At 36.5% G+C, this 20,056-nt stretch overlaps 4 protein-coding genes across 8 annotated transcripts; 3 read left to right on the forward strand and 1 right to left on the reverse strand.

Annotated features, from left to right (window-relative positions):
- The first annotated feature begins 51 nt into the window (after positions 1–51).
- Positions 52–1,584, forward strand: LOC140774216 (transcription factor MYB52-like). The gene is made up of 3 exons (XM_073117118.1): positions 52–519; positions 637–1,047; positions 1,176–1,584. The coding sequence occupies exons 1-3, from the start codon at positions 405–407 to the stop codon at positions 1,340–1,342; spliced, it is 693 nt and encodes a 230-aa protein (XP_072973219.1). The 5' UTR covers positions 52–404; the 3' UTR covers positions 1,343–1,584.
- A 1,482-nt stretch (positions 1,585–3,066) lies between these two features.
- On the reverse strand, positions 3,067–8,234 carry LOC140774524 (protein GID8 homolog). Of its 4 annotated transcripts, none has more exons than XM_073117551.1 (7): positions 8,046–8,234; positions 7,808–7,967; positions 7,614–7,720; positions 6,430–6,561; positions 5,855–6,011; positions 4,541–4,673; positions 3,067–3,810 (listed from the first exon to the last, which is right to left on the reverse strand). In XM_073117551.1, the coding sequence occupies exons 1-6, from the start codon at positions 8,094–8,096 to the stop codon at positions 4,549–4,551; spliced, it is 732 nt and encodes a 243-aa protein (XP_072973652.1). In that variant the 5' UTR covers positions 8,097–8,234; the 3' UTR covers positions 3,067–3,810; positions 4,541–4,548. The 4 variants fall into 4 exon arrangements, with proteins under 4 accessions (XP_072973652.1, XP_072973653.1, XP_072973651.1 ...); XM_073117552.1 differs by having other exon boundaries at positions 3,067–3,858; XM_073117550.1 differs by lacking the exon at positions 3,067–3,810 and having other exon boundaries at positions 4,336–4,673.
- A 3,501-nt stretch (positions 8,235–11,735) lies between these two features.
- On the forward strand, positions 11,736–13,637 carry LOC140775172 (peroxidase A2-like). Its single transcript, XM_073118448.1, has 4 exons — positions 11,736–11,986; positions 12,328–12,519; positions 12,675–12,837; positions 13,008–13,637. The coding sequence occupies exons 1-4, from the start codon at positions 11,777–11,779 to the stop codon at positions 13,424–13,426; spliced, it is 984 nt and encodes a 327-aa protein (XP_072974549.1). The 5' UTR covers positions 11,736–11,776; the 3' UTR covers positions 13,427–13,637.
- A 561-nt stretch (positions 13,638–14,198) lies between these two features.
- LOC140775093 (uncharacterized) lies at positions 14,199–20,045 on the forward strand. 2 transcript variants are annotated; one of them, XM_073118351.1, is made up of 7 exons: positions 14,199–14,782; positions 15,142–15,203; positions 15,285–15,330; positions 16,375–16,458; positions 17,384–17,503; positions 18,142–18,221; positions 19,513–20,045. In XM_073118351.1, the coding sequence occupies exons 1-7, from the start codon at positions 14,240–14,242 to the stop codon at positions 19,619–19,621; spliced, it is 1,044 nt and encodes a 347-aa protein (XP_072974452.1). In that variant the 5' UTR covers positions 14,199–14,239; the 3' UTR covers positions 19,622–20,045. The 2 variants fall into 2 exon arrangements, with proteins under 2 accessions (XP_072974452.1, XP_072974453.1); XM_073118352.1 differs by having other exon boundaries at positions 14,201–14,782; positions 15,142–15,200; positions 19,513–20,044.
- Positions 20,046–20,056: the final 11 nt, after the last annotated feature.

Raw genomic sequence — 20,056 nt, forward strand, 5'->3', positions numbered from 1 at the left:
CTCTCTCTCTCTCTCTCTCTCTCTCTCTCTCTCTCTCTCTCTCTCTCTCTCTCTCTACTAGCTAGCTCATCTTAGAATACCATTTGTTAGACCACACGTACCATCAAACACTGGTGTAATTAACAATCTCCTAACTCTCTATCTTCTCTCTTACTACCAAGAAAGTTTAAGCTCCTGATCCTCTCCAATTATATCATCCACTCAGTATATGTATGGCTGGCTACCAAGTCAATCGAGGAGCTCTCACATAGATCCTTACTTCTCTAGAGGTCTTTCTTGGTTCTTCGATCGATCGATCGATCTCAAGGTTAATTTATTGAGAACTACCAAACAGCTAGCAGCGATCGATCAAGCCAAGAAAGGAGATCAAGCAAAATACCAATTCATTTGTAAGTAGCAGATCCATGTGCAGCAGAGGCCACTGGAGACCATCCGAGGATGAGAAGCTCAAGGAGTTGGTCGCCAGCTACGGCCCTCACAACTGGAACGCCATAGCCGAGAAGCTTCAAGGTCGATCAGGTCTGCATGCGATTGAATACTATCTCTCCTTAATTTTTCTTTTGTTTTTGTTATACGATCATGATCACATCACTATATTATATATACATATACTAATTAAGAAGAGAAATATTGCAGGAAAGAGTTGTAGGCTGAGATGGTTTAATCAGCTGGACCCGAGGATCAACCGCAGCCCGTTCACCGAGGAGGAGGAAGAGCGGCTGCTTGCTTCGCATCGAATACATGGAAACCGGTGGGCGGTTATCGCCAGGCTCTTCCCCGGTCGCACCGATAACGCCGTCAAGAATCACTGGCATGTCATCATGGCGCGAAGGTGCAGGGAGAGGTTGAGGCAAACATCAGCTAAGAGACCCTCCTCCTCTTCTACTGCTACTACTACTACTACGACTACTAATACTACTACCATAAAAGATGTCCACAAGATCAAGAGGAGAGCCCATGTCCAAAAATTATATACTAGTAAAGGATATGCAGCTGGGCTGTTCTTGAATAATCTTCATGCTTACTTTCGCAACCCTATTCATCAAGGTACTATATAGTTATATAACATGCAGCTAGTAATTAAGTAAAAAAGTTATATATTCGGTGGCATGCAGCCAGTGTTACAAATTTATATATATACTTTAATTTGCTAATCGACTGTATGTTAATTGCAGATGAGAATAATTCGGTCGAATTTTACGATTTTCTACGAGTGAACACGAGCTCGAATGATTCAAAATGTCGTTCGAGCGTCGAAGAAGAGGAGGAGAATCAAGATGATCACCGGACTGAAGATGGTGTTCGGTTTATAGATTTTCTAGAGGTTGGAAGTTCTCAATGATGAAGTACATGTTTCATATATACTCATTTGTAGTTCAAATAGGATCCTAACATGCATCTTGCTACGTACTCTCAGTAGATGTAACATTCTGCATATACATAATAAGCTCTCGAGTTATAAGAACAAGGATGTTTCTCTACAAGAAAATGAGAATCCACTCCTCTTTGTCTCCTCTTCATGGCTTATGCTATGTAACAGAAGAAATGAATTAAAAGTCATGGAACAATAATTATATATCACTACATTAAGGGTTTCTTCTTGCTTATTCTTCTCAGGTAGATTGTCACAGTTAAATCATGTTCTCTCGATCGGGCTTGTGCGCAGTATAACCAAAGTGATCATGATGTTATAATAGTTCAAAGGCTGCTAGCTTCATAGCATCAGTATGATCATCATTTTCTTGTTGTAAAGATTATCGATAAGTTTACGATCGACCGACGAGTCTCATATCAATTCTCCTTGTCACAAGTGAAAAAAAAGATAAATTTTTAGGTGGTATTAGAGTTTTAATCTGCAGCATTCTATTGAGCAATCAAAAATGTATGTTTTGCTTAATTTCCTTGTAGGTCATAAGACTACAGCGACATACTATCTGAGACTTCACTGAGGGCAAGTAATAGTGAAGCAACTCCACCTCACGATAAGACATGTAACAACCTAGTAAGCTAGGCTAATTTCCTTGTTGCAATGATGTCATAGCTATGAAATCTTCATCAGATTTTGGAATCGTACTTGCAGATCAATCATATAACTGAAATAGTTTATATCCTTCAGACTCTTCAGCCTTGAGAAGTAGTTGTTATTGATAAGGCTATTTTTTTTTCAATCCTTCGTCCTTTAATTAAGGATGATGCAGTCTATTTTTATTGAAGTAATTAGCTTCATATCAATATCTATATATATATATATATATATATATAGATTCAGTTCTTCAATCAATCTCACCTTCATAGTCTATTAATATTAAGCATGAAAGCTTCAGTGTCCGTAATCTTTGTGGTCTCTTACAGCAAAAGGACACAACCAACATGACTTGTGCTGCCAAAAATAATAGCATGAGATAAAGATTAACAAAGGGGTAAAGCATGGTATTTAGACAAACCAAATTACAGAAAAGTATCATAACCTTTATACACAAAATCCTCGGGAAAGAAATCATAAATTGCGTACTCACTACAAGAAGCTTGAATTGATAGAAGGATAGAGAAGAGCTCGAACTAATTAATTGCTCTCAAGCAATAAATAGCTCCTTTTGAGGCAAGCGTGCAATGTGATAAGTTAGAAATAGGATTTGCAACCACACTTCAAGTATATGGTTTCCGAGGCATTAACAATTAGAGTTAAATACACACACACACACACACACACACATATATATATATTAATAAATTATTTTTGTCTAACTAAATTGAACATGCCCAATATTAAGATACTCATTCATATTTGACAGGCAAAATTATTAGTGGGAGAAGGTTTTTGGTTTAACTTTCTCCCTTTTGTTCTTAGTAGAGCTAGGAATTTTGAGATCAAACTTCGCTCCTCTACATAAAAAGAGGCCATGGAAAAGGAAAAGGGAATACCAAATCTAGAAGAAAATAAGGAAATATCTTTCTTTGGAAGGAAAAATAATTTATATAAGGTGAGGACATTTTTGTCTATAAAATATAAGAAAACGAGGGAATAGAACACCCCAATTAATTTTGGACATTATTTAGGCATGTTCATAGTGTAAAACTGATTTGAAACTTCTTTTAAATACAGAGGTAAAGTCCCTAAAAATTTTATTTCTTAAATCCAACGTACAAGAAATTCTGATGGACAACTAATTTTCCGAAGCCTTCGTCTGGGTAGCACGAAACTGTTCTTTATTAAGTAAACACACCTGGATTGCCATTGATTGAAGGGAAGAAAAGGAATGCTAGTCTTCCTCCGACAACCCAAGACTTGTTATTAATCCATTTTGAGTTGAAGATTAAAACATTCGTTAGTGCTCAAAACTCTTTTCTCATGCAGCTTGTTTTGGTCTTCTCTATAGAAGTAGTTGTTTCACAGTTTGCAATATGTAGAGTTGTTAAACTATAGAGTGCAAAAGACACCATCATCAACAGAGACCAAAATTGAGTATCGCCTGGCTTCACACTTTTATCATCCAACATTTTCACTTCGCTCTGATGGTGATATTCACATGATAAAGCTATGGCACGCTAGTAGTACATAATGAAGATATCCTTTCATGATGTTCTGGTAGACGACTGCCACTCCATTAGAGGTATTTCAACATATTATCTGGAAAGCGAACAGGAAGAAGTAGAATATGACCAAAACAAAGACCAGCAAGAACGGCCACTATTGTTCCTACTATTGTGGAACAAGCTTGATAGGGACAAAGGGTAGCTTCAGTCTTAACAAGCAAGTAGTCAGGCAACAGCCATGAAGTTACCCAATCTGAGAGAGCCTGCAAAACTAGACTGCAATCCAAAATTTTAGTGCACACTGTTTCAACCGATCCTCGTGATCTAATAATCCAAACAAGTAGCAAAATTAGACTAAAATCACAATATTTAAAGTACTTTTTTTGACCGATTAACATGATCAAATGCAATCCAACCAAAAAAGTAAAATCAGACGAAACAATGCCAGCAGAATTTACATAGAAAAAAGAGTATAAATTACAAAATTAGAAAGGTATTCAACTAGTCTAGTTAGATCATCACAGTACAAAGCAGTGGAGCCTCATTGAGTAGCTCTCTAATTATAAAGAAAAGCAGTAGAATGGGGACAAAGCAAGAAAAATCTTAAACAAATGAAAGGCAACAGAAGAATAATATTGTCAGACTTCAGCATGAAACTAAGTGACTCAGCGATTCAAAGTAGATTATCCAATATACAAATTTTTTCTGAGTCACATGTACAAACTTCTGGATAACACTAAACTGGATGCAGAGCAAGAATAGACACATGCTTTATAAATGCAACGTATGTTATCCCAATCCTTCCAAACAACAGAAACCTAGCTCCACAATATAAATATATGTATATATTTACAGTGTGCCAACAGTTGATTTGCTGTAAGATTCATGCACCAACTAAATCATTAAGGCAAAAGACTTGAAACAAATCACTGTTTGTCACAAATAAACAGCATGATGCCTTAATCCATCCAAGAATTTCCCATCATGCATAACATGGAATGCTTACATTTACATTCAAATTGCTGGATCTTCAAGTGTAGCAGTAGATAAGTTGTTGATTCGTGGATATGCAGCCTTTTCATCCAACTGGTTCTGAGCCCATACTAGCATCTTCAGCAAGCTTGGAAGCTTCGGATCTGCTGAATTACAATCAAAGTCAAGGAGAGATCCTTTTACAGGCATAGAGGATCTCATTCCATAATTTATCACTATATGATAGTATGGTACAACTATTAATTCTGTGAACTACTATAGATGTGTTTCTTAACTCCAGATGAAAGTGAGGATGCTCTCCTTATGTTTAACTAGCAATTAAGGTTCTACCCTGTTAGCTTTGCCAACAATTTTGCTCTGCTTCCTAGGTCTTGCAATCTTCAAATTCTATGGCCTTCTTGTCTTCCATTTAATAGAAAAGGCTTTAATCAAAAAGTACTCAATTGTATTGAGAAGGAACTAATGGGATCTTGAAAATGTTGTCACACTTAGTGCTCCAATTTAAGCTCTTGTTTTTGTTATTTTACAATAATTACCAAAAGAACTCCGAACAATCTCCAGAGTTTTTCTAACCCTTGCATATTACATCTAGGTATAACCTGAATTATCAATCTACACCTGGAACATGATGAGAATGAAACCGGCCAGCTGAAATAAAGAAGAGAGAAAAAAAAAAGAATAACTTAGTTTGGATATTCTATTCTGCACGAATCAGGAAATTATCTAAACCTGACATTTTGGGTTAAAGCTTTTCAAAGCTGTTTATACAGTCAGAAACCATAATGCTCAATTAATGAGATTGATATGCTTAAAAAAGAAAAGTTGTCTCCAATTTGAGAAAAAAATTATAGTGTTCTGAAAGAAATGGCAGGGAAGGAGAAGTACAAATTCTGCAACACAAAAGCCTGGAAAAGCAAATAAGCAAATGACAAAGAGAGAGGACAGGAAAGAAGTGACACAAAGAATATATTCATACAATATAAAGTACTAGACATACTCTGTTAGGGCCATTAAACAGAAATACACATGATTTTTTTTAAAAGAAAAAGAAAAATGAGTAGATAACTTCATCCCTGTATCAGCAAGCATGCTAAAATAAGATTATAGCAAAGCACTATAACTAGAACACGTATTACTGTACGTTAAAAATCCAAAATAGACAAAACAGGAAAGATCCAACTTTTGGTAAGCAGATATTTACAGGTGAAGTTAATGTTTCTTTTTACCCAGAAAAGTTGTCACTTTGGTTTAACTCAGAATATCACCTATTTGAGATAAATCCAATATTAAAGACATCGAACTGTTAAAATGAATATACGTTACCAACCTTTTTCATGACTTTGGCTTGTGAGTATAGCAGCATTCACCTCACTTGCCGTTTTCAAGCGCTGTGAGACATCTAAAAGTTCTCCATATGGACAATTCTTGACATCTTCAAATGCTAAAAGAGCTACTGTCCTCTCCAACTCCTCCAAAAAGCTTTGCTGCAAAAGACATTCAGTTTGACAAGTTACAAACAAGCAGACTAATTCAGCAGTACAAGAGACGTATGTATCTAAAGAGTTATTTCCAACTTCCAAGACTTGAAAATAATACCTCTTGAATGCAAGATCATATGTATCTCCACTGCCAAAAATTTGGCAATGCAACATCTACTAACTTTTTGCATAGCATGTACTGGGATACCTTTTTCAGCATTCATTAGAAGTTTTGCATAACATAAAGCAATAGCAAAGTGGATGCAGCTTGCAAATCAAAGATTACAAATATCTCAAAAAATTCCATAACAAGGTATCTAAAAAACATTGAAGGCAATAGATGTGTCTCTAAAAGGCTAACCAGCAAGAAGTGGATCTCACAGGAAAAAGGAACTTTCAAAGGGAAAGGGGAAGAAGACATTACATTTTCCTCGCCCCTTGGTGCAAGCTCATCCTGAGCAAACTCTAGAGCTTCTTCTACTTTCCCCAATCGAATCAACTCAATCAGCTTCTGCTGCTGTAGATGAAAATATAGCTGGGGATTTGTATCCAGTATCTGCATACAGTTTTACGAAGAGATTACCAAGGAACAGTTCCAAGTCAAATTTGAGTAAGAGAAAATGATATCATTATGATATAAGGTAATAAGGATAATAAAATTTTAATGACCAATATAAGTGCATGCTCCATGAACAAATGGCATACGACATCAACAGAACTGCCACAATAAAAGCATATATATGATCATTAACTATGAGGAGTTTCCATAGTATAATCACTTGCATTTAAGAACCCAAATTTTCCTAAATTTACTTACCTATAGCAAAAATAATATTCTCAAAACATTCTTCACAAATAGTCATCTCAACCAACTATTTTCTCATCACTATAGACTCCCCTGCCCTACTGAGAAGAACTTAGAAGTTTAAAAGGTCCCTTGGAAGGAATGAATTAACTTAGCAACCATTATGCCAGTAAATAATATGATGTGAAGTATTAAAATCAAACAAACAAAAACTCTTCTGTTACTTCCTCTTTTTTTTTTGTTATCTCCCACCCTAATAGCATCCTTAATTGGGCATCTTCTGCACTCTACCATCCTTTTTCTTAAGACCAAGGAGGCTAGACGGCATCACATGCATGACACTAACAATATTTCAGATCAGCTCCTCTGGGTTTGCCAATAATTAGCAAGGATAAACTGTTCCAATTCCACGAACCTACGGATCTCAATATCTCACCCATCCAACAAGGTTATACAATCAATCCTGATCATTATTTAAAAAAGAAAATGTGATGCAGCTAAACAAAGGCTTTACTTGTGATTTAACTAAGCCTCATGATTTCTTGATATTGTGATAACTGATAAGGCATCTATCCCTAAAAGCTGATTTCCCTCAAATTTAGTGAGCGGAAGAAGGAAAGCTGATTATTAGATTTTATATATAGCAAATGCTGGACGAGCGAAGAAAGATCACTTCAGTGCAAATACACCCAAAAAATGAACAAAAAAGAATAAAACGAAAAAGATAAGACATAGTTGGACAAATTGTCACAGAATCAAACTTATGATACTTTAAGAGAATAACCGAAGAGCCTGAACAGTACCTCAGGGTTCAAATCATTAACTTTCTCTATAGCATCCTGGACATTGCCAGACTGCACAGCCTTCTTCACAGCCATCCGGTCCGTTATCGTCGCAAGATCGATATCCGCTTATCCCCACTAAGAAAAACCAACAAAATCACCTAAAAGTTCAACAAAGAAGTAGCATTCAATCCCACCCAAAACCAAAAGGATACGCTCCGTGCCCGATTCGATCCGAAATTTCTCCGCCGCCTCGACGTAGCCTTCCGTGACAAGAAAGTTCATCACCAGTTTGTTCATATCCTCTTTCCTAATCTTCACATCCTTTAGCTTCCTCTCCCACTCCTCCCTCGTGATCACCTTCTTGGACGACGACTACACCAAAGAACAACCAAAATTCTCAAGGATTCGAGAACTGCCTAGTAGGAAGTAGGGGAGAAAGCGAGGGATTACCATGGATTCGATGGAATCGAGCTGGCCAAGAACGATCCAGAAGAGGGACATGAGATCACTGCGCTCCCTCCGATCCCATCGAGCTCACTCTGGAATCGGAAATAGAGAATGAAAGGTGGACAGATCAATCGAAACGGATCGGAGAAGAAGAAGAAGAAGAAACCCTAGGTGAAGTGGCAGGGGATGTAAATAAATGGAGATCTGGAAGGAAGCCATAGGATTGTAAATAGTAGGTGATGGAGAGGTAAACAATATTGGTCTGGTGGGCTAGAGTTGGCCCAATATAATATACTGGGCCAACGTATATGGGCCTCAAATTGTATCAATATAGTTAAAATAAAGGTAATTTGGCCCAAGAATTAGGCGAGCAATTTAAATCCCCTCTAAAATAAGAAAAAAAAATTTTATTAAGAAATAAATTTGGTTAGTTTTGTTTCCCATATTTAGTTGCAAGTTAAAATAGTAAATAAGGGGAAAAAAAGAGGAAATTGCGGGCGATACCCTATTTTTAACGTAATTGTGGTTACACCCTATATTTTTATTATTTATAAATCAAGTCCTATAATTTAATGAATATATGCAGAATATACACTACGTTTATATCTTCTTAATCAAACTCCTAAGGTAAATTAACTATACTAGAAAGATTATAAAAATATTATCAGCTAAGTTATACTTACTCAGCATATACACAATTTAACACAATCCAACTTAACCCAAACCAACAAAATTAAAATACTAAACCCAAGTTATACCTAATGTGTGGAGAAGGGGAGAGAGTTACTAAAGGAGAAGAACTTTTATGTTTTTCATCAGATCTAATTTGCCTAAAGAGAAATAAGTAATTATTTTGTGCCATAAAAGAGAAGAAGAGATAAGAAGAACGAATAGAGAAGAAAATGAAAAAGAAATTAAAGGTATTTTAGTTTTTTTAATATATATACATATATGATTTTGTCTTATCAAATGGTGTTAGTTTAAATCTAAATTATAATATTTTTTATTTAAATCGAAGGGCTCGTAAACTATAATTTTATTAAAAAAACATGCCTCATATATATTTTTTTCTTAAGAAAAATTACATAATTGAAACTGAAAACTTTCAAAGTATTATATTATTATCATTATATTTTACAAATTTTATAATTGCTACTAAAATATTTTGATTGTTTCATAATTTTTTATTATGGTTAGTTTTTAACTGCATATTCCTAACATATTATTGTTAAAATTAGCATCCATTCGATTTCTTTCTTTAATTTAGAGTCTAAAGTATTTATCAACACCTTTTATCTTGCATAAAGAAAGATATTTTATGTTATAATGTGATATTGAGTACAACATTAGATAGCTCTTAAATTATTTTAGAAATTTATATAAAGGTAAAATAGTTTTTTTTAATCTAAATTTAATTTTAATCATTATTAATTGGATTTTACTAATGGAATGATATTTATGAAATAGTACAATGATTTCGATTAATAATTATAATATTTTTAAAAAAATTCAGTGGTAATTACAGAAGTTATAAACCGGTTTGATTTGAGACTAAGCTCTGAACTCAATTAGTTAATCTTATTTTTTAGTCTTAATTTTTTTAAAAACAAACTTGATTAGATATAAAAATAAATAAAAAGATGTTTGATTACCGAACCAGTTTAGGAGTCATTGAACCAATTTAGAAGAGTTTATAAACTCAAAGCAAACAAGGACAAAAAGAATAAAGGGTTATATGATTTATACGAGCGTTGTAACTAATGTTTTGAGTCATATTAAATTTTGGGTGATATTTAGATACAAACGGTAAATAAAGGAAATTAAAATCATAAATTTAGTTAATTACATTCATATATAACAGCTTGGGATCACTTAAAATCAGCTCACATGCATCAACAGCACACAAGATTTTGTGAATCAAGAAGATATGATGGGAATCTCTCATGCTAACGATGCATTAAGAATACAATAATTCCTTGATTAGCTATAAGTAGGATCCAAAGCTTGCATGCTTAACAAGTTCTAGATGGTCAAAAAAAGATCACAGATGATGAACTCCAGAAAGGAAACAACTAGTTCTCGTACTAAGAGATTATATATATATATATATATATATATATATATATATATATATTTTTTTTTTTTTTCTTTTCAACCTTAATGGCTTAATGGGGTCAAGCTACAAGCAAGCCAAAAAAGATGGTGAATTAATTCCACTATTCCATGTGGTTGGCACCCAAGTTCAAGCCTTCTTTGTTGACTGTTCATGTGAAACCTAGAAGAAGAGCTGACCCATTATCATATTATTAGCCTATGGGACTTAATAATTTATTAAACAAAAAACAACCTATAATTAATACCTACAAAGTGGCATTTAATATGCTGGCATACACTTGCTCCGCTAAGTAAGCAAATCATTGAAAACATATGCCAATTCAATTAATTGAAGACTTTGGCATCTCTCTATCTCTATTTGTCCCAACTTTTATTCAGCCTCATATTAGTTTAAAAGACTCGAAAAACTATTAAGCATTGAAAATCTATTGAATTATCTTTGAAACAATGTGATTTGGATATTAAACATTTTCTTTGGTTAATATTTTTTGATGATTAATACATATAAGTTTGTAATAAATTTGGAAACAATTGGACAACTAGCCAACTAGGCTTGATGACATGCAATAGGTTTGGGCATTAGGCCATGGAATAAAACAGCCGTTGATCAATCATCATCATTAGGAGTAAAGAAATTTATCCCAATTCTAATATATCTTTGGCTGTAGATAATGCAACTCGAATCCTAAGTGTATGTATATAAATGACAAGGAAGGGTGACCACAAACTTACAAAGAATAAATTTAGGGAGGCCTACTAATATATAATTTGACTTCGCGTAAGATAATCTGTGAGATAAGTCAATTAGTTTAAAAGAAAGAGTAAAAATAAAATAGAATAAGAGAACATTAGCTTTTATAATTGTTTTATTTTTCGGCAGAGAAGAGAAAAGAAAATCTAATCTTTTTCATTCCTTTTACTCTTCGTCGCATGCATTCAAACAAATTAAAGAGATAGATGATTTTTCTTATCTCTTTCTATCATTTTCTTTCCGTATTTTTTTTTTTTGGTCTCATTCTCTCAGTATAAATTTTACTTAGGTTAATTTTAATAAAAGACAATCAGAATGACAATAGACATTTTGGCAAGCTTCTATGAATAAAACTGTCGATATGCCACCAAAAATAAACAGTACGTGAACAATAATTTAGAAGATCTAAACAAGTGCTTCATAAAATAAAATAAAATAGTAATTATAATCTAATCTCTTGATACCCAGACCATGTTGCTTTCAACTATGGGATCACATATTTAATTTTTGAACCTACCCAACCAATAATTATCTCTTTTAAGTCCAAGCAAATGGAAACTGGTCTTATATAAGATCCTAACAAGTCATGACCTTGACTGTTATCTTCTATTTTTAATTAGGATTGCTCCTCTTTAGCTAAAATATATATATATATATTCATCCAGATATGCCCCATGCTTTGTTAATACTTCTCTGATGACCTTGTCGTCTTCATTAGTGGAAAAGTCGTCGATCGATTCATCCCATGGTTAACTTTGATGAAGCACGCATCAACCTCAGCCTCTTCTCCCCTATCTCTCTCTATATATACATATGCCTTGTGTTCATCTTAAAGGCACATCTAAAGTCATAGAAGTGAAGAGCTAGGATGGGTTGTTCTTCTCTTGTAGTAGCCTTAGCCATCTCCTTGGCCTTGCTTTGCCATGGCTCTCAAGCTCAGCTCTCCTCCTCCTTCTACAACACGACGTGCTCGAACGTCTCGGCCGTCGTGCGCGCCGCCGTCCAGCAGGCGCAGAGCTCCGACCCTCGCATCTACGCGAGCCTCACTCGCCTCTTCTTCCATGATTGCTTCGTCGACGTAGGTCTATATAGAGATATATTTATATATCTCTTCTCTTGCTAACTACTTTAGATATGCTAATGGCTTAATTAATGCATGTCTGGGAGCAGATCGTCTGCAGCTATGGCTGCACGAATTAAAGATATAGAAAGAATGCAGGATACTCGCCTGCTGTACGAAAGAGAGACGCTGACGTTTTAAAATTTTGGTTAATAAAGGAATTAAAACAAATCTATTTAACTCCAGTTCTCCCTGAAATAAACTAGGACCAAAAGAAAACCACATAAACTTTCAAATCTATTTAATTAATTTCCAGGTCGCATTGTTTGAGCTAGACGCGTTTGTTTTTGTGGCTGCAGGGTTGTGATGGGTCGGTTTTGCTGGACAACACTGCTACAATTCAAAGCGAGAAGGACGCAGTTCCTAACAACAACTCGGCTCGGGGTTTCAACGTCGTCGACGACATCAAGACGGCAGTGGAAAACGCTTGCCCGGGAGTCGTTTCTTGCGCAGACATACTCGCACTCGCAGCCGAAGCTTCCGTCAACTTAGTAAGCCTCTTTTATATATATATATATATACAAATAATCTATTAAAAGGATAAGGATCCGTATAAATAGTCGGATAAGACTCTATTCTACCAACCATCGGCATTAATTTTTTATCCGAAACTAAATTAATTAGTTGCCTCTGTTGATCACACTAGGCAGGAGGGCCTTCATGGAGTGTTCTTCTCGGAAGAAGGGACAGCACCACCGCCAACCGCACCGGCGCCAACAACCTCCCCAGACCCTTCGACAGCCTGAGCATGCTCCAGTCCAAGTTCGCCGCCGTCAACCTCGACGACACCGATCTCGCCACATTATCGGGTAAACAGAGAGTATTATATTGAAAAAATAAAAGAAAAAAAATGGAGATCCGTTTTTTTTTTTTAATCTTTTTGGTGTCTTTCTGCTGTTAAATGAGAACTAAGATTTAACTGTTGGTCAAAAACTCTTAGAAATATCGATATAAAAGCTGATCAGTTCCTGAATCACAGGCGCCCATACATTTGGTCGGGCGCAGTGCAGACTCTTCGTCAACCGTCTGTATAACTTCAGCGGCACCGGTAGCCCCGATCCGAGCCTGAACACCACGTATCTGGCCACGCTGCAGCAAAGCTGCCCCCAGGGAGGGGACGGCACCGTGCTCAACAATCTCGACCCGAGCTCGCCCGATACATTCGACAATGGCTACTACACGAACCTCGAGAGCAACAGCGGCCTCCTGCAGTCCGACCAGGAGCTCCTGTCGACGACCGGAGCGTCGACGGCGTCGATAGTGAATAGCTATGCAAGCAGCCAGACCACCTTCTTTCAGAACTTTGCGCAGTCTATGATCAATATGGGGAACATCAGCCCTTTAACTGGGAGCAGTGGGGAGATCAGGAGCAACTGCAGGATGGTCAATAGTGGTTGATCGATCGAGCAACTGCGTGATCGTTTGCTTTGATGTTTGGCAATATGTGACGTGAAATGCTTTTGTTTGTGTTGTTGATGATGGAGAATTTCTCCTCTTGGTTGTGAGGATGTGAGAAGTTCTAGTCCTTTGCAATTCTGCGTTTACTCAGATGTTAAGCTCTCAAGTCTTGGAGTTTATTTTGATATATATATATATATATTCAACTTAATTGTTGTTAAAGTACTTGTTTTGGCTGTGATTTAGCTGGCCATTGTCCTACAATTGGTATATTGCAATTATTTGTCCTTTCTTTTTCCAAGCGAAATACTGACTAAGGTGCGTTTAAGAACAGCAGTTACTGTGGTTAGAATCCTAGCCGTAAAAGATGAGAGCTTTATTAAAACTTAAATAAAAATTATGAAAATGCAAAAGTTATGGCCCGTTGGGCATTGTAATTGGCTAGGTTGGCTATTGGCCCAAATTAGCAATCTCACTTAGTCTACTACACCTCTCACCTCTGTACTATAGTATATTTTTGTGTGTATATATATATATATGAATTATTTAAAATGTTGTGCATTATGTTGCATATTTGGTGGTATAGAAGGTAACTAACTTATACGTTTTTATTGTTAAAAAAGGGTGTGGTGATATTTAGGTGATAGCAATGGGGTGGAAGATGTAACCAAATTAAAGTCACAGTTCAAAGTTCAAAAATTCAAACTCCAAATCTTTCACCGTCACGTGACTTGCACGTGAATCTGTGGCGTTCAAAAATCTCAGAGAAGGAACCAGAATAAAGTCAGATCCCGAAAGCTTCACTTCCCCGCCATGGCAACTCCCACCTCCGCCTCCGCCTCCACTGCCCCCTCGGATCCCGTCACCGCCCCTCCCCCCACCGCCTCCTCTCACCCCCTACCTAAACCCTTCCTTCCCTCCTCCACCATCACCACCTCCTCCTCTCCTCACCGTCCTTCCCCTCTCTTCTCCGCCCAACCCCTCGTCGGCCGACCCATAAACCCTAATCCTAACCCTAACCCTTCTCCTACCCCTCCTCCTCCGCCACGTGGAATCCTCTACCCCGTCTCTCACCGAGGCGGCTTCCCTCCCCGGCCGGCCTCCGCGGCCGCCGATCAGGCGGTCACCGTTGCCAACCCCGCGGGCTACATGCGCAACGCCACGCCGACCTCCGTCATGACCTTCTCGGCCGCCGGAGCCTCCCACCCTCGGACTTTAGTCTACGGCGGGACCCACGTCGCGACCAGGCCCCAGCAGCCGGCGCCGCCGTTCGCTGTCCCGAGGCCAGTCGCCCCAAGTGGCGGTGCGGCTATGCCGCACCCGCATAAGGGCGTTCCGGTTTCTGCTCAGGCTAAGGTTTCCTTCTTTCTATAACTCTTTCGGTTTAATTTAAGTACGCAAGATTGGATATTGAAAGGGGTTTCTTGCTTAGTTTGTGTAGTGCTTCTTGATTGCATTGCTAAGTGGATTCTATGTGATAGAAAATTAGTTAGTATTTATATTGTTCTGCATACCATAAACATCATGTAGCTTCTTAATAGCATGTGGATTGTCTTGCCAATTATTAGGGCAGACTTCATGGCATGACAAATCATTGTTACTAGTTCATTATTTTAGGTTGTTCTAATTTTCCTTTTTTTAAATTTTGTTGGTCCTTCTTCTTTGGTTCATGTATTATCATGACTAATTATGCTTTATATCCATAATTTTTGTAGGTTAGTTCATTGCCAGCAGTTGTACCTTCAAATCTCGAGTATAACAACAGTAAGGAGAGGTGGTATGCAATCTTGACTCTACTGTTCTTTGTTCTGTAATTATCCTGTCCTGTGTACACTGATTTTGATTAAATTGGTTTCAGGGATAGAAACAGAGAAGATACGGTTGTAATGATTAATGACAGGAAGGTATGTTAAACATCTCTGAGAATGGCTATCTTAACATCATAGACAAACAACTTCTATTCCTTAATATACAAACTTCATAATTGTTTCTTTTTTCCTTCCTTCTATCTGTGGATATGTTCACATTATCCAGAAGTTGAAAGGTGTTATTGTTTGAACTCTGAACTGGATTAGAGAGATCTAAAGTTAACGTACTCCCATTGTTTTATTGTTCGTGGTAGAATTCGCCATGGATGGTGGAAAATTTGACATACTTGGGATCTTGAAAACTTGCATATTACAATTTATGTTGCAACTTAAAACTTTGGAAAGTTTTAACACACTTTAGAGTACTCATCGAGATTAGCTAGTTGTCATTCCAAGATGAAAAAAGTGAGATGATATATCTCTCACCTTGCGATGAGATTTTGTGGATCCCAAAGCAGGTTGAATGGCTACATGTGTCGAAACTTTTTTGAAATTTGTAATAGAAATTTTGTAGTACAACTCATTTGTACATATAAGGTCACAGAAGTTTCAAATGTAAGCAATTGGGGACTTCCCTTAGACCCAAAGTACAAATTTTACCAAGTTACTATTATTTCTACTGTCAGATTAATAAAAAAGTAAATAAATTTAGTTTGTGTTCAAAGCTTCTTATGCATAATATTTTAATGAAATCATATAATTTGCACCAGCTAAATGTTAGGTCACAACTAAATATGTATGTCATCAAATTCATCAGCTGGATGTTAACTCTAATTTTCAACATTTATTCCTTCAGTTCTGGAGTGTGGCATAACATTTATGTAGTATATATGAAGAAAAGTAATATCTCTGATGAAGACCTAGGTAATTCCACAACTTGTTGTGTGTCTTGTGGAACTAGAAATTGCAATTTACCTATAAACAAAAAGGCTTTCATCTACTGTGGCAGCAAGTACTGTGGGAGAGGGACGTTTTTAATTGACTGTTATATTAGTTACACATATGGAGAACTGCACTGCTGAGTGTCATTTTTATTATGCTCTTTGTTGATGTTTCTGTTGCTTCATTGATTATTTGAAGGTTAGACTAGTGGATGGTGGTTCTGGGTCTTTATATGCACTCTGTCGATCTTGGGTGCGGAATGGTCTGCCACATGAAACCCAGGTTGGTGTACGTCTTCCATGTTGCAGATTATTTTAGTTACCGTATTAGAAGATTTTTTCCATGCAGATGATGCTTGATGTTATTTTTCCCAATTAAATTCTGTAGACAAATGTTTGAAGTTACAAACATTTTAACACCCTGATGACAACCCGGAACTAGTACTTGGTTTTCGTAGCTGTTGAGATATGAAAACAGATGACCACATATCGATGGAAAATATTTATGGTTATCATTTGCGTAGATGCTATTTACTGATAAAATGGTGAAAGTGCTAGAAAATTGATAACTTACAGTAATACAAAACAGTAAAATTTGAAATGGAAGAAGCAAGTGATTGAAGTATCTTGCATGATTTTACATGAGAGAGCATGTAATCTTGCAACACATATTAGAACCTATTAAAATGCTCTTCTTCTTGGTGCATGTAATCTTGCAATACACATTAGAAGCTTTTAAAATGCTCTTCTTCTTATTCACTCTTTTGCCAGTTAAAGTTGTACATGACTAATAATTTACTTCTTATGATTCTTGTTTAGGAAGGCTATGATTATCAATTTCCAAGTGCCAATTGAAGTGTACGCATCTTTCAGTAATACATGACATATGTAGGAACTGATCATTATCATGTAATAGATATTAATAGCAATATACAATACAAAGTTATAAATGTGTCTTCCTTTCTTTTTCCTTTTAATGAACCATTCTTCTTGAATTCCAGTTCTTCTCTATGCAGGAACCAGGCTTCCTTTTCAGTTATTTGTTTCTGTACTTTATCTTCTATTCTTTGTTTATGTATCTTGAAGACTTCCTGCATTTACATTTGGTTATATATACTTCTCTGAATATTTCATTTGTCAGGATATGATTTCTGTGTTTTTATCTTATTCTGCATTTGTTTATGTTGACTTTGTATGTTCCTTTTCAGCCAAGCTTTGGAAATGGTGAACCACTTCTTCCAAGACCTTTGCCAGCTTCTGTTGTTGGCATTAATATGTTGAGAGATCATGGAGGCGATGATAAAGATGATGATCCAATCAAAGAAGAGGTTACTATTAGAACATGAATCTTTCATTCAACTGGAGTTACATAGCATTGTGCTTTGTCTCTTTTGATGTAGGTAAATCTGAAGATAGGAGAAAACACATTTGGTTTAGACTTGAGAACAATTATTTTGGATTATGAAATGTCATATAGGCTATATAGCATTCAGTAATTGTAGACGATAAAGATTGCACATGATATTGAATGAACATGGTTAAGCTTAAGTACTATTATGAAAAATTAACATCCATCCTGTTAATCTGAAATCCATTATCTCCAAAAGGATGAGGAAGCTATCAAGAACTAGGCCCTAGTTCATCTATATTTTTATCCTAGTGTATTCATGAACTGTTTCTCTCTGACCATCATTAATTTACAAGTTTTGCATTTGCAATAATATAATCAATATTCATGACCTAAACACTACTTTTTGAAGGCTTGGCTTTCTACTGGTAAGCATGAATCTAATAGAGAAAATCTTTGCATTTATATTGGTCTATCTTTTGAGAACCATTCTGTCCTTCAGCTTTTCAGCAAATTTTTGATGTACCTTCAGTTTGCTAGTTTGTCTTATATCGTTATTGATGCTACTGAGGTCAGTTGTTTGACAACGAATGTGTTGACATTGAGAACTTCTTGCAGCATGAAGGTTCTCTTGAGCAGCTATCTACGCATGATTTATTAGAGGGGCATATAAAGCATGCTAAAAGGATCAGGGCTCAGTAAGTTTTATCACAGTAAATTAGTATTTATTAATTTGTTGCAATTTTAAATGGTGCAGTCAATTAGGACTCTAGGATTACTATTTTATTGTTATTTACATGAGGGTTGAAACTTTTCATAGGCGATTTTTCTAAATGTCTGATTTTAACTATCTTGATAGGTTTGGACTTTTGGCTGTTTCATCCTTAGTTCTGTCTCAACTAATACAATTATGATTTGACTTGATGATTGGGCTGAAATTATCAGTTTTGTATTTCTAGATAATTTGGGCTGATGGCATGACTGTGCAATGCTGACTCACCATGAGAACACACGCAGAGAACCATAAGGGTGAGGGGAAAGGGAAAGAGGGAGAGGATCGGTGAGGAAGAGAAGGAGGTATGGTGAGAGAAGCAGAGATGGAGAGAAAGCAATGTTGAGGGAGCGAGGAGGAGGCAAAGCAAGGATAGGAAAAGAGAGTGAAGAAGTGCAGAGGGAGATAAATGAATGCTGGATAATCGAGAGGGGAGAGCTAGATTTTCCTTTCTGCCAGTTCTTAAAACAAGATAATTTGGCCTCCTCATCTGGCTTGAATACTATCAAATATTAATCTCTGATATTTTCAATGCATGTGAGAAGATACGTCATATCGAGCGGTATGCTTGCTGCTAGAAGAGTTGTAGGGGTTCCTAAAACATCCCCTCTTTTTGTCATGCACATGCATGAAACTAGCAACACTCTTGTGTTGCTTAGCATGTTGGTCTGTGGGTGAGACTATTTAGTTCTAGCTGAAGTTATAGCAGTCCACTTAGGTTTCAGCCAATGTGGCTTTCACTTTATCTCGTATACCCGAACTACTAAGATGCTTTTCTACACTTGTTTCTGATGATATCATCTTTGACTGTGTTCATAGATGGTATGGAGTACATCAAATTTCTTTCCAGTGCTATTTTGAAATTGAAGTTATACTGATTTATTACGACGACTTCTTGACGTTGGGTAAAATACAGTATCTAACAAACACACATCAAAATTGTATTAACATATTTATTATATAGTTTGTGTTGGCTATCCAGTTTTGGATTATCTTAAGATGACTTCCTTTATTTCTCAAAATAACTCTGGTGCTCACTATGCACTCAAATAGATTAAGCAAGTATGGCACAGTTCTTCTCCTGTGTGCCTTTTCCTTTATTTGAGTGGTATAAGATGATACAACATTTTACTCCAATCTTACTTGGGCATATGAGCTTTCTTAGGCAGAGAAGATGGGTAATTGTGCTTCTATGATTTTTCTTTTATGTTCCATAGGTTGCGAAAAAAGCGCCTTCTCCGGATCGAAAGATACAAACAACGGCTCTCCCTTCTTCTTCCCCCACCAAGTGAGCTAGGCAGAAATGAAGCTGCTCCAGGAAGCTGAGATACAACAAGGTCTCGCCCTATCACCAGAGTGCTTCTTGATTACATAATTCTGACCCAGATAGTGAGGCTTGTCTATTGCACCACTTGTATTACACAAAACTCGATTTGCAAAAATGGTTCCTTATTACCAAATATAAAATGGCATGACACAGAAAGATGTGTTTGCATGTTTGTTGCTAGTCTTTGAGCTGTCTGTAATGCTTTTTCCCATTGTTCTGAGTCCAGTGCATTTTCAAGAATTAAAATGTCAATTCTCTTGGATGATCTCTCATTTCTATTGGAGTCCATCTCTTCATGCCAATTTTATTGAATTTAATGAACCGAACTTACGCCTTTGGCGTTTGATTCGCAGACCGCAGAACGATATTGCTTTGCGTCAGATAATTCTGTTCTTATTCTGTACTATTTACCTCAAACAACAGCTCATGAGAAT

The sequence above is a fragment of the Typha angustifolia genome, chromosome 13 (genome assembly GCF_048772165.1).
Source record: "Typha angustifolia cultivar Huaian chromosome 13, ASM4877216v1, whole genome shotgun sequence".
Taxonomy (NCBI): Eukaryota; Viridiplantae; Streptophyta; class Magnoliopsida; order Poales; family Typhaceae; genus Typha; species Typha angustifolia.